Here is a 12,801-nt window from a genome sequence, read left to right as displayed (position 1 = left end):
CCTCTGTATGTCTTCCTTGGAGAAGTGTCTGTTTAAGTCCTTTGCCTGTTTTTTAATTGGATTGTTTGTTTTCCTGGTGTGGAGTTGTGTGAGTTCTTTATACATTTTGGAGGACAAACCTTTGTCCAAGTTATCATTGGCAAATATGTTTTCCCATATGGTTGGTTCCCTTTCCATTTTGTTGGTGTTTTCTTTAGCCATGTAGTTAATATTTGACAAAGCAGGCAGGAACATAAAATGGAGTAAAAATAGCTTCTTCCATAAATGGTGTTAGATCTAGACAAGTACATGCAAAAAAAATGAAACTAGACCACCAACTTATACAATACACCAAAATAAACTTAAGGTGGATAAAAGACTTAAATGTAAGTCATGACACCATAAAAGTCCTAGAAGAAAATATAGGCAAGAAAATTGCAGGTATCTCACATAGCAATATTTTCACCAATACATCCCCAAGTGCAAGGGATATAAGGAAAGAATAAACAAATGGGACTACATCAAACTAAAAAAGCTTCTGCATGGCTAAAGAAAACCAACAATCTTTGTATTTTTAAAAACTCATTTAAAGATAACACATGCCACACTATGTTTCCTAACAAAATGTACATGGCAGTGAAATGAGGAATTGATACAGGAAAACATAAGAGGCCAAAAATAAAAACATAAATCTGATGACAAGTGGTACAAAAACTGGCCATTACATAGTTAATGGCATGTAGAAAACTTACCAGGGTGATACAGTGAATTCTTTGCAATTTTACAATATACTTTACAGATATTCTAGAAAATTACTTTTCCTATCATGTATAAAATTTCCTTTTACTTTTTCCTAAATCTCACAATTTCCAATAACACAAATTTATTTATTATTCTCTGAACTGCCTACCACCTACCATTTGAATCAACTACCCTATTTTATTTTACCTTCTTTGTCTGAAATTATTACTTGATACTTTTTTCCACAGGTCAAATTATTAGTTACTCTTCAAAGACCTTATAATCTCTTTATGTACCTTATTCAATTCCTTAGGCAAAAATAATCCTGCCTTTCATTATCCTCCATAACACTTCATTTATATTTATTATTTATAATATATATTATTATTCTTTTCATACATTATAATTATTATTTAATTGACTAACTGGGTGTCACACTAAGAAAACCCTCTAATTTTTTGGGTTTTTTGCCATCTTTGAATTCCTAATGTTTAGCACAATGATTGGTACAAAGCAGGTCAACAGTAAGTGTCTACTGCCTTAATAAATGTTGTCCAAATTATTCTTTGTGACCATCCACTCAGAATTAATGTTTTCCCAAACTCAATGATCCATATTCCAACTGCTACAATCATTTCAGAATTAACATGCAAGCTATTAACCTAAACATTTGTGAAGACAGAATATTAAATCTTTTATAATTTATTTAATTGTTGTTTAAGCACAATTTTCTGTCAGAATATTAAATTTTTTAAGGTTAACTACATGAAACAAATCAGTAACCATAAAAAATACAAGAAACATATATAGCAACCACATAAAAGGAAAACACCAAAGAGAAAAGAAAAAACTTGATAAATGGAGAGATACACCATGTTTCTGAAACAGAAGATTCAGTATCATTAAAAGACAAATTCTTTGAAGAGATCAGCTAAAGAACATACACGCCTGTGGTGACGGCCTGGGGTACAGAGGGAACAGGGGCTTTGTCGTAGTGGGCAAAGAGGGGAAAAGTAGGAGCAACTGTAACAGCACGAACAATACAAAATAAAGAAAAACAGATTAATTCTTCCCCAACATAATATTTTAATGTGATTCCAGTATAATAAAAATTGTAGTTAGTTCTGTTCATCTGGAGAAAAACACGACAATGTCTCTTCCACCATGTACTAAGATGTGTGTATATAAAGCCATAATGATTTAAATAGTGTGCTACTAGGGTAACAGAAAGACACATCATTGGAACAGGAAAAATGTGAAGAATACCTAAGATTTCAATAATGATTCAAACAATAACTCAAATCACTGTGAAAAACACAGATTGATTACCTATTAATAATATTTTAAAAACTGCCCAACCATGTGGGAAGGAAAAAGTTCGATACATACCACACTATATTCTTGAATTAAATGGATAAAAGATTTAAGTCAAAGTAGTTCATTTTTCTCTCTACCAACACTCCCTTACTCCTTGAATAATTCAGTTTTCTTAAAGTCATGAGGTTGGGGCCAAACATGGCAGCATCCACTCTGGGAAGGAGAGGGCAGTCCCACACTGTTAGAGACAAAGTAGGGCTGGCTCCCATGAGAGGGTTGAGGATAGAGAGTCAGTGTTAAGAATGAGGTGTCAAAAACTGAAAAAGGCGAGGAGACCAACCATGGAGAGGGGTGGAGAGGGGTGGAGAGGAGGGGCGGTAACAGAGGCAGCTATGCAGGAATGCGGCTGCAATCCACAGTGAGGTGCAGAGCCTGAATAAAGTTAGAGTGAGCTCTGCATAAAGGATGGCACCAATAAAAGATTTGTTAATACAAGAGAACTGATCAAATAAGTAAGTACACTAAGGATAAATGGGAATCAACTAACAAATAAGAAACGAAAAACATTAGATTTCCTTTCTAGTATTTTCTAATCTTTTTAATATTGTATAAATTTGGAAAAGTTACTAAAAGTTTATGATTCTCTCTATATAGAGTCGATTAATATAGGAATAAAAATAAATGTGTGAGCATGTATATAACTATGTATCGAAGCAGAAGAATCAATGTGACCTCACAGTCTTCAATATATGAGGATAAGTATAGAACAAATACAGATGTGAATGTATGTGTATCTATATACGTATACACACATATATTTCCTAGCTACCCCCATTAAAAAGGCCTAAGAGAAGCAATACCCCAATAACAATGAGTAGACTTAGTATTACTTTGGATTCTAAGTACCATTCTCACCTAAAAACAAGAAATGGTGATTCTAGGGCTAGGGCAGGAATGATACAAGATAAGCCAGTAATATACTATTATGTCAGAAGAACAGCTAACGGAATGGAAGAAACATGGCAAAAGACATAGAAGTTAGGTTGAAGTGTCCCACAAGCCAAACCTGATATAATATGAGCATCAAAATAAACAACGGCAATGAAAAATGATCCATTAAAATAAACTAGTAATACATAGTACATATCAATTCATACTAATATAAATAACTGGAGAGAGGCAGTTTATTGGGCATTGTCCCACAAAGTGAAAGATCGCTAGTTCAATTCCCAGTCAGGGCACATGCCTAGGTTGCAGGCTCAGTCCCTGGTCAGGACATGTACAAGACGCAATCCCATCAATGTTTCTCTCCCTCTCTTTTTCTCCCTCCTGTCCCATCTCTCTAAAAAATAAATACAATTTTAAATAAAAATAAAATACAGTAAAATAAAACAAATAACTGGAGACTGGAGAAAGCTTTTTCTGAAAGTAGAATGCCAAATGATGAATATAAAAAATGGAATTAGAAAAGCACCATTTGCCACTGATCCACCCATAAATTAATTAAGCCAAGGAACAATAATGGATGCTAGAATTAGTGGGTAAAAGGCATAAGAAACAAGATATTTACATACAAAGTATTTCTCCACAAAATGCTTACTGATTATTAAGGGGGAAAAGATTACCTTCCCAGTGGAGAAATCTTGCAGGCACAACATTAGCCAAGTGATCTAGATCACACGACTAGTAATTGAAAAAAATGAAATCATGTACCAACCATTAAAATGTAATGAAAAGAACTCGGCATCACTTCTGTGATATTTGTGCCAAAAACATAATCTGAATTAAATAATGAGAAAATATCAAAAAAATCTAAACAAGGGACATTCTATCAAAATATCTGGCCTGCAATCTTCATAGTATCAACTTTATAAAAGCCAGAGAAAAACTGAGTTACTATTTAAGATTAAAGCAAACTTAAGAGAGACAAAAAATGCATTTTGTAATCTTTTGGCTATGAAAATCATTACTGAAAAAATTGGAGAAATTAGGAAAATAATAATGAGATCTATGGACTACACAGAAATAATGCAAAGATGTTTATTTTGTGATTCTTATGGACATGTTCTGGTCATGTGGTAAAAAGTACTTCTTTATAGGAAATACTACAGCATTCAGGAGTATCAGTATCATATTGATAAATTACTCTCAAACGGTTTAGAGAAGTTCTTTGCATGTACTGTTTTTTTTTTAAATTTTACTTAATTATTTTTAGAGAGGAGAAGAGAGGGAAAAAGAGAGGGAGAGAAACATCAATGTGTGGTTGCCTCTCGAGTGTCCCCTGCTGGGAACCTGACCTGCAATGCAGGCATGTGCGCTGACTGGGAATCAAACTGGCAACCCTTTGGTTCACAGTCTGGCAGTTGATCAATTGAGCCACACCAACCAGGGCTCATTTACTGTTAATGAACCCTTTACAGAAGTTTGAGATTATTTCAAAATTAAAAGGAAAAACAAGTATTTTAAAAACAAACGTTGGTAGATTTCTGGCCAAGATGGAAGCATATGTGGATACACTTTGCCTCCTCGCACAACCAAAAGAAAGGTAACAACAAATTAAAAAATAAAAACAACCAGAACTGCAAAAAAAATGAATTGTATGGAAGTCCCCAAACCAAGGAGTTAAAGAAGAAACATTTGTCCAGCCTGGTAGATGGGGCGGAGACAACACCCCACAAGGAGGTGGCTGGAGGACCAGGTAGTCCCACATTTGCATGTGGATAAACTAGGAGGGACAACTGGGGAGCGAGACAAACCACTCAACACAAGGTACCAGCAGAGGAAAAGAAAGCCACAAAAATTCTGACTGTAAAAACCTAACGGGGCTGCAGCGGCAGGAGAGGTCCCCAGTCTCACAGGACAGTTTGTTGGAGAGACCCACAGGGTCCTAGAACATATACAAGCCCACACACCAAAGGAATCAACACCAGAAGAGCCCAATTTACTTGTGGGTAGCAGGGGAAGTGAATGAAAGCTAGCAGGAGTTGAGCAAGCAGCGCTGTTCCCTCACAGAGCTGTCCCCGTACAGTGCCACAATGCAGCAAAGTGGGTTGCCCTGCCCTGGCAAACACCTAAGGCTCCATCCTTTAAAGTGTAACAGGAATGCTGAGACAAAGACTATGGCCTAAATGAAGGAACAAGTCAAAGCTCCAAAAACAGGACTAAGCAATGAAGAGACAGCCAACCTATCAGATGCAGAGTTCAAACACTGGTAATCTGATGTTCACAGAAATGGTTCAGTATGGTTGCAAAACAGAGGAAAAAGTGAAGGCTATGTAAAGTGAAATAAAGAAAAATACAGAGAGAACCAGCAGTGAAGGGAAGGGAACTGGGACTCAAATCAATCATCTGGAGCAAAAGGAAAAATAAATATTCAAGCAGAACAGAATGAAGAAACAAGAATTCAAAAAGTGAGGAGAGGCTTCGGAACCTCCAGGACATCTTTAAACATTTCAACATCTGAATCATAGAAGTGCCAGAAGGAGGAGAAGAAGAGCAAGAAACTGAAAACTTCTTGGAAAAAATAATGATGAACTTCCCCAATCTGACAAAGAAAATAGACTTTCAAGAAGTCCAGGAAGCTCAGAGAGTCCCAAAGAACTTGGACTCAAGGAAGTACACAGCAAGGCACATCATAATGACATTACCCAAGACTAAAGATAAGGAGAGAATCTTAAAAGTAGCAAGAGGAAAGGAGACAGTTACCTATAAAAGAGTTCCCATTAGACTACTGCTTATTTATCAAAAGAAACCTTGCAGACAAGAAGGGGCTGGAAAAAAGTATTTGAAGTCATGAAAGGCAAGGACCTACATTCAAGATTAAATTCACAACAATAAACAACTGAACCTAAAAAAACAAAAACTTAAAAAACAAAAACAAACTAAGCAAACAACTAGAACAGGAACAGAATCACAGAAATGGAGATATCATGGAGGATTATCAGGAGGGAAGAGAAGGGGGAAGAATAGGGGGAAAAGTGCAGGGAATAAGAAGCATAAATGGTAGGTGCAAAATAGACAGGGGGAGGTTAAGAACAGTACAGGAAATGGAGACCCCCAAGGAACTTACATGTATGACCCATTGATATGAACCAAGGGGTGGCATGCTGGTGGGAAAGGGGTACAGGGCAGAGGGGAATAAATGGGAGAAAAAATGGGACAACTGTAATAGCATAATAAAAAATATATACTTAAAATTTTTTAAATATGAACTTTGAAAGCACAAAAATTATTTACACATTTAGTGTTAAGAAAGATTTTCTTTGCATAGTATGAAAAGCAGAAACAGCCCTGGCTGGTATTGCTCAGTGGACTGAGCACCGGCCTGTGAACCAAAGGGTCACCAGTTCCATTCCAGGTCTGGGCACATGCCTGGATTGTGGGCCAGGTTCCCAGTTGGTGGTGCGCAAGAGACAACCACACACTGATGTTTCTCTCCCTCCCTTCCCCTCTCTCTGAAAATAAATAAATAAATAAGTGGATTGATTGGTTGATTAATTAATTAAAAGAACAGAAACAATAAACAATGATGTGTAAATTATATAAAAAGACTTAAATTTCTGAACAAAAATTAACTTGCTATAATAACAATAGAACCACAGATATATTAAGATTAAAATCCAATGTTAACTATGATCAAACCATACAAACCAAGTATTTAAGACAAAATAATGACATCTCTAATATAAAAACACTTCAAAAGAAAAAATAGGCACATTACAATGTTTGAAGCAAAAAAGAGCTATTCAAGGTCAATTAAAAAACATTAATAACCTTTAAAGATATCTTTAAAATACTTAAAGTACTCAAAGAAAATTCAAACGTCCTAATATTTTCACTAAAACAAAATGACAAACACTGTTTTTAACAGTGGTTAAACTGTATAAGGAGATATGCTGAATAATAAAAGAAGGTTATGTGCAATCTCACACATAACTAACGTAGTATAAATTAGAAACTGCATTCTAGAGGGCAATTTTACACAATTCACTTATTTAAGTTTCCAAAATGTTTATATCCTTTCACACAGAGATAATGTTGGTACATACATGCCAAACATCAAATGAGGTGCTTCAACAATAAAGGGTTCCTTGATTAGTTTATCAAAACTAACAATACTCTCTATTACATGCTAACTACCCACAAAAAATAATGGCAAAAATACACAAATATACGTAAAAATACACATCTTTTTATTGACACAAAAAGATGTTCAGGTTAATAATTCTCAAAAACACAAAATAATATAATCATAATTTTGATTATAACACAAAATTTTTACAAAGTATATATAGTAAATGTAAAAATGCACACAAAAAATCTAAAAGAATATGAACAAAGAGCTGTGGAGTGATTTTTGTATTTCTTTTTCTATTTTTTTCTGTATTATTAAATTTTATTGAATTTATTGGGGTGACATTAGTTAATAAAATTATATAGGATTCAAGTATATAATTCTATAATACATCATCTCTATAGTGCATTGTGTGCCCACTACCCACAGTCAAGTCCCTTTCATTACTATATATTTGGCCCCCTTTACCCTTTTCTAATTTCCCCGCAAACCCCTCTCCCTTTGGTAGCCACCATATTGTTGTCTGTGTGAATGAGTTTTGTTTGTTTTTCTTGTTTGTTCATTTCTTTCAGTTTTATATCCCACATATGAGTGAAATCACATGATTTTTTTTCATGTGATTTATTTTGTTTGGTATGATATTCTCAATGTCCATTCATGATGTCACAAATTAACAGTATTTTATTTTTTTCTTATGACTAAGTAGTAGTCCATTGTGTGTGTGTGTGTGTGTGTGTGTGTGTGTATCATATCTTCTTTGTCCAATCATCTAACAAAAAAGTTTGGTTGTTTCTATGTCTGGGCCACCATGAATAATGCTGCAATGAACATAGAGACACATATTTTTATGAATAAATGTTTTCAAAGTTTTGAGGCACATACCCAAAAGAAGGATTTGCTGGATCTTATAATCTTAATTTTTGAGGCCTTTCAATACTGTTTTCCATTGTGGCTATATAAGTTTATATTCCCAACAGTAGTCAATGAGAGTTCCACAACCTCTCCAACAGTATTTGTCTTGTTGGTAACAGCCATTCTAACAGATGCGATGCAGTACCTCATTGTGGTTTTGATTTGCATCTCCCTAATAACTAGAAGTTTAGCATCTTTTCATATATCTCTTGGACATTTGTATGTCTTCTTGGGAAAAGTGTCCATTCAGGCCCTCTGCCCATTTTTTAAATTATTTTTTACTTATTTATCTTTTAGAGGGGAAAGGAAGGAGAAAGTGAGAGAACCAACAATGTATGGTTGCCTCTTGTGTGTCCCCCATTGGGAACTGGCCTGCAACCTAGCCATGTGCCCTAACTGGGAATCGAACCTCAGTCCTCTGGTTCGCAGGCTGGTGCTCAATCCACTGAGCTACACTTGCCAAGACCCCGTTTTTTAAATTATTTTTTAAAGACTTTATTTATTTTTAGAGAGAGGGGAAAGGAGGTGAAAGGGGGAGAGAAACATCAATGTGCAGTTGCCTCTCACACACCCCCTACTGGGAACCTGGCCCCCAACTCAGGCTTGTGCCCTGACTGGGAATTGAACAAGCAACCCTTTGGTTCATAGGCCAGCACTCAATTCATGGAGCCACAGCAGCCAGGGCTATTTTTTAATTGGACTTGTTTTTTATTGTTCAGTTGTACAAGTTCTTTATAAACTTCAGATATTAACCCCTTATGGGAAGTGTTTGCAAATATCTTCTTGGTGAACTGACTTTTTATTTTGTTGACGGTTCCATTTGCTGTGCAGAAGCTTTTTAGTTTGATTTAATCCCACTCATTTATTTTTGCTTTTACATTATTGCCTCTCAGGCCAAATTCATAAAATCCTCTCTAAGACCAATGTTCGTAAGTTCGTTAATTATGTTTCCCTCTGTGTATTTTATTGTTTCAGGTCTTATATTTAGGTCTTTGATCCATTTTGAATTAAATTTTTTGTATTGTGACAAATAGCAGTCCAGTTTTATTATTTTGCATATGGATTTCCAGTTTTCCCAGCACCATTTATTGAAGAGACTGTCTTTTCTCCACTGTATAATTTTGGCTCCTTTGTCGAAAATTATTTGCCCACATATATGTGGGTTTACTTTTGGGTTTTTCACTCTATTCCATTGATCTGTGTGTCTTTTTCCCTACCAAAACTATGCTGTTTTGAGTATTGTCACTTTGTAGTATAATTTGAAGTCAGACAGTGTGATACCTCTGGCTTTGGTCTTTCTTCTCAGAATTGCTTTGGTTATATGGAGTCTTTCATGGTTCCAAATAAATCATGTTGTACTTCTTTTTAAAATGTCATTGATATTTTTATGGGAATTGCATTAAATCTGTATATTGCTTTAAATAATATGACCATTTAAATTGCACTGATTCTTCCAATCCATGAACATGGAATAACGTGTTACCTCTGTACTCATCATTAATTTGTTCCAGAACTCATGACAGTGCCAGAAGTGATGACTACAAAACTGTTTGCAAGCTACTGTGAGACTGACAGTTCAAATTCTGTTTCATCACAAGAGAGGGATGCCGAGTAGTGAGCAAGTGCCAAGTACTGAAACATTTTTTCTTGTCAAAATGTGACAAGTACAGGGTTTGACAATTTCTAAACTCAATGAGTACTGAGGCATGACTGTACCTTTCCTTTTCGTTGTATCTTCTTCAATTTGTTTTAATAGTCTCTTAAATTTTCACTGTATAAGGTCCTTCACACCCTTGTAAAATTTAATCATAGGTTATTTTATTCTTTTTGTGGCAAATGCAAAAGAAATTTTTGTTAGTACATAAGAATACAATGTATTTTTATGCACTGATTTTGTGTAGGGAACCGGTTTGTTTGGGCCTGGCCAATGTGACTCAGCTCTGTACGGAAAACCTACAGAAGTGAAGTGGTGGGCAAGAGCCAGACCTTCAGAGTCTTCCCATGGGAATTGGGCCTAGAAAATGCATACAGACTATTATGGCTTGCTCTTGCTGAAACTCCATCACCCTGGTCTAAAACAACAAATGTGTATTGTCTATCTTCAAGGTAATATCCAAAGCTTGTGTAAATTTTCCCAAGGACAGAGCTAATCAGCTTATCGCCATTCCCCTCTGCATATTATTTTCACTTCCTTGACTGTACCTAAAATGTAGACAATAATATTCTATATAATAGATAATAAATCTTTCTTTGATGTAAGACCCCAGGAAAACAATAAAAGCCTATCTAGGCAAGGGTCGAGGTGCTCTCTTCTTGAGGGAATGGCCAAGGCATTCATAGACCCTCTCCCCGTGAGAGAGTAGCCATGACATTCCCTTTTTGTTCATAGGACTGTTGTCGCCTGTGCATTCATTCTCATCATCAGCCACAGCAGGCAGACTCTGCTGGTCGGAGTCCGCCACAATTTTGTATCCTGAAACTTTATTGTATTTCTTTATTGTTTCTAATAGTTCCTTGGTGGAGTCCTTAGGGCTTCCTATATAAAGAATCATGCCATCTGCAAAAAGTGAAAATTTTACTTGTCTATTCCCAATTTGGATGCCTTTTATTCCTTTCATTTGTCTAACTGCTAATTGTTCTGGCTAGACTTCTAATACTATACTGAATAACAGTGGCGAGTGTGGGCATCCCTGTCTTGTTCATGATCTTAAACGAGTTTTCCCGAAACTCAAAGTTTTTCAACATTGAGTACGGTGTTAGCAGAGGGTCTGTCATATATGGCCTTTATTATACTCAGGTACTTTACTTCTATCCCCATATTATTGAGTGTTTTAGTCATTACTGAATGTTATATCTTATCAAATGCCTTTTCTTCATCTATTGATAAGATCATATAATTTTTACACTTTAATGTGGTATCCACATTGATCAATTTACACATATTTCACCATCCTTGAGCCCCTAGAATCAACCCCACATGATTGTAATTTATTATCTTAATGTATTTTAATTTCATACAATACACTTTTTGAAGCTTCCAAAATGTTCACTCTCTTTTACACAGGGATTGTTATATACATGACAAAGAGCAAATAATGCACTTCAATGAAAAGGGGTTCGTTAATTAAAATACAGTTTACCAAAACTAACAATATTCTTGTATTACATGCTAACTACCCACTAAAAATTATGGCAAAAAATATAAATTTATTGACACAAAAAGATATTCAGGTTAATATTTTTCAAAAACACACAAAACAGTATAATAAATATAATCCAAATTTTTACAAATATATTGTATGTATATATACATATAAAAATGCACACACCCAAAACTAGCAGGATCTGAGTAAGAAAATTCTGGATGATTTCTGTCTTGTATTTTTCTATTTACTTTTCCATATTTCATTTTTAATATTTAGTCATCTGTATTATGAATGTTTAATACAAAAATATCTGAAACCTTAGAATTCGCTGCAGTGATATTTTCTCCCATAGATGGAGTAAATCAACAGGTATCTCAAATAAATAGTAACACTAAAAGACACACTGGATAGTAGAAAAATCTTCTAACATGCAAAAGAAATAGAAAAACATATGTATGAAATCAAAAAACATTTGGGGAGAAAGCAAATATTAACTAAGATTTTAGAAAAGCTTATAATAAATATCCTATCATGGTAGCAGAAAACAATTTTGAGTGGAGAGGAACAATATTCCACAAAAGAATTATTTTTTAAGAAACGATGTATGAGCCCTGGCTGGGTGGTTCAATTGGCTGGAGCATCATATACCAGAAAGTTTGCAGGTTCAATTCCCAGTCAGGGCACATACCCAAGTTTCAGGTTCAATCCCCAGTGAGGGCACATACAGAAGTCAACCTATTGATGTTTCTCTCTCTCTCTCTCTTCACCCCACCTTTCTAAAATAAAAACATATCCTCAGATGAGAATTCAAAAAAGGAAAGAAAAGGATATATGGTATGACATTATTTACACCAAATAATGACTAATTCAATAAAATCTCGATGCCCAAAAGAACACAGAATGTCGTTAAGTCTTAAAAGGACAAATCCATAGGGTCCACAATGTCATATAAATGTTAGTCTAAATACCTAGGTTAGTCTGAAAGGTACTGTATTTTGCTGTGTATAATTGCATTCCCATATATAACACATACCACACTTTTGTGCACATTATACATGGGATTATTACACTCATTATTACACACATGGTGTGTACTCATTGTACCCATGTATAATGCACATCCTTATTTTTCCCTCAAAAATTTGGGTGAAAAACTGTGCATAATGCTTGACAAAATATGGTAATATAATTTTGTTTACTTGTTTTGTGCTCCTATGAACTCAGTAACCTATTTTAGTAATTATACCTTACCATAATAACTATACTTTGTCCAAATCTCTTTGAAATTTGATGAAGACCCATACCTTAAATTTTCTGATGTAGGCCATTAATTAAAACAAAATACAAAAAAAAGTCCTTTATACTTCCCATCTTAAAAACAAAAAAATTATATTTAAACATCAATAAAATAATGTCCACTGTACCTTATTGTAACGATCATGTGGAACAGACTGTAAAACAATAGGTTCCATTGTAGAAACATTGGCAAACTGTACCTCTGGAATATACAGGGCACAAACCACATGAGCCCAACCTAAAAGTAAATAAATAAAAGTAATGTCATTTTGTAGTTTTCAATAAAGCTTTTTCAATGACAAATAAAATCAAAAACTTTTTTTCTAAAGAGATCCC

At 34.8% G+C, this 12,801-nt stretch overlaps 1 protein-coding gene across 9 annotated transcripts in view; it reads right to left on the bottom strand.

Moving 5' to 3' along the window:
* MLLT10 (MLLT10 histone lysine methyltransferase DOT1L cofactor) overlaps nucleotides 1-12,801 on the bottom strand; it is a 251,441-nt gene that overhangs the window by 151,241 nt on the left and 87,399 nt on the right. For all 9 annotated transcript variants that reach the window (XM_037058099.1, XM_037058098.1, XM_037058097.1 and 6 more), the window contains one exon: nucleotides 12,594-12,703. In XM_037058099.1, coding sequence (XP_036913994.1) covers nucleotides 12,594-12,703 — 110 coding nt within the window. The remainder of the gene's footprint in view (nucleotides 1-12,593; nucleotides 12,704-12,801) is intronic.

The sequence above is a fragment of the Sturnira hondurensis genome, unplaced genomic scaffold, assembly GCF_014824575.4.
Source record: "Sturnira hondurensis isolate 20B ecotype Veracruz unplaced genomic scaffold, ASM1482457v3 Scaffold0009906, whole genome shotgun sequence".
NCBI classification, from domain to species: Eukaryota; Metazoa; Chordata; class Mammalia; order Chiroptera; family Phyllostomidae; genus Sturnira; species Sturnira hondurensis.
Note: the sequence above shows the minus strand (reverse complement) of the source record. Positions and strands in the feature narration are given on the sequence as shown.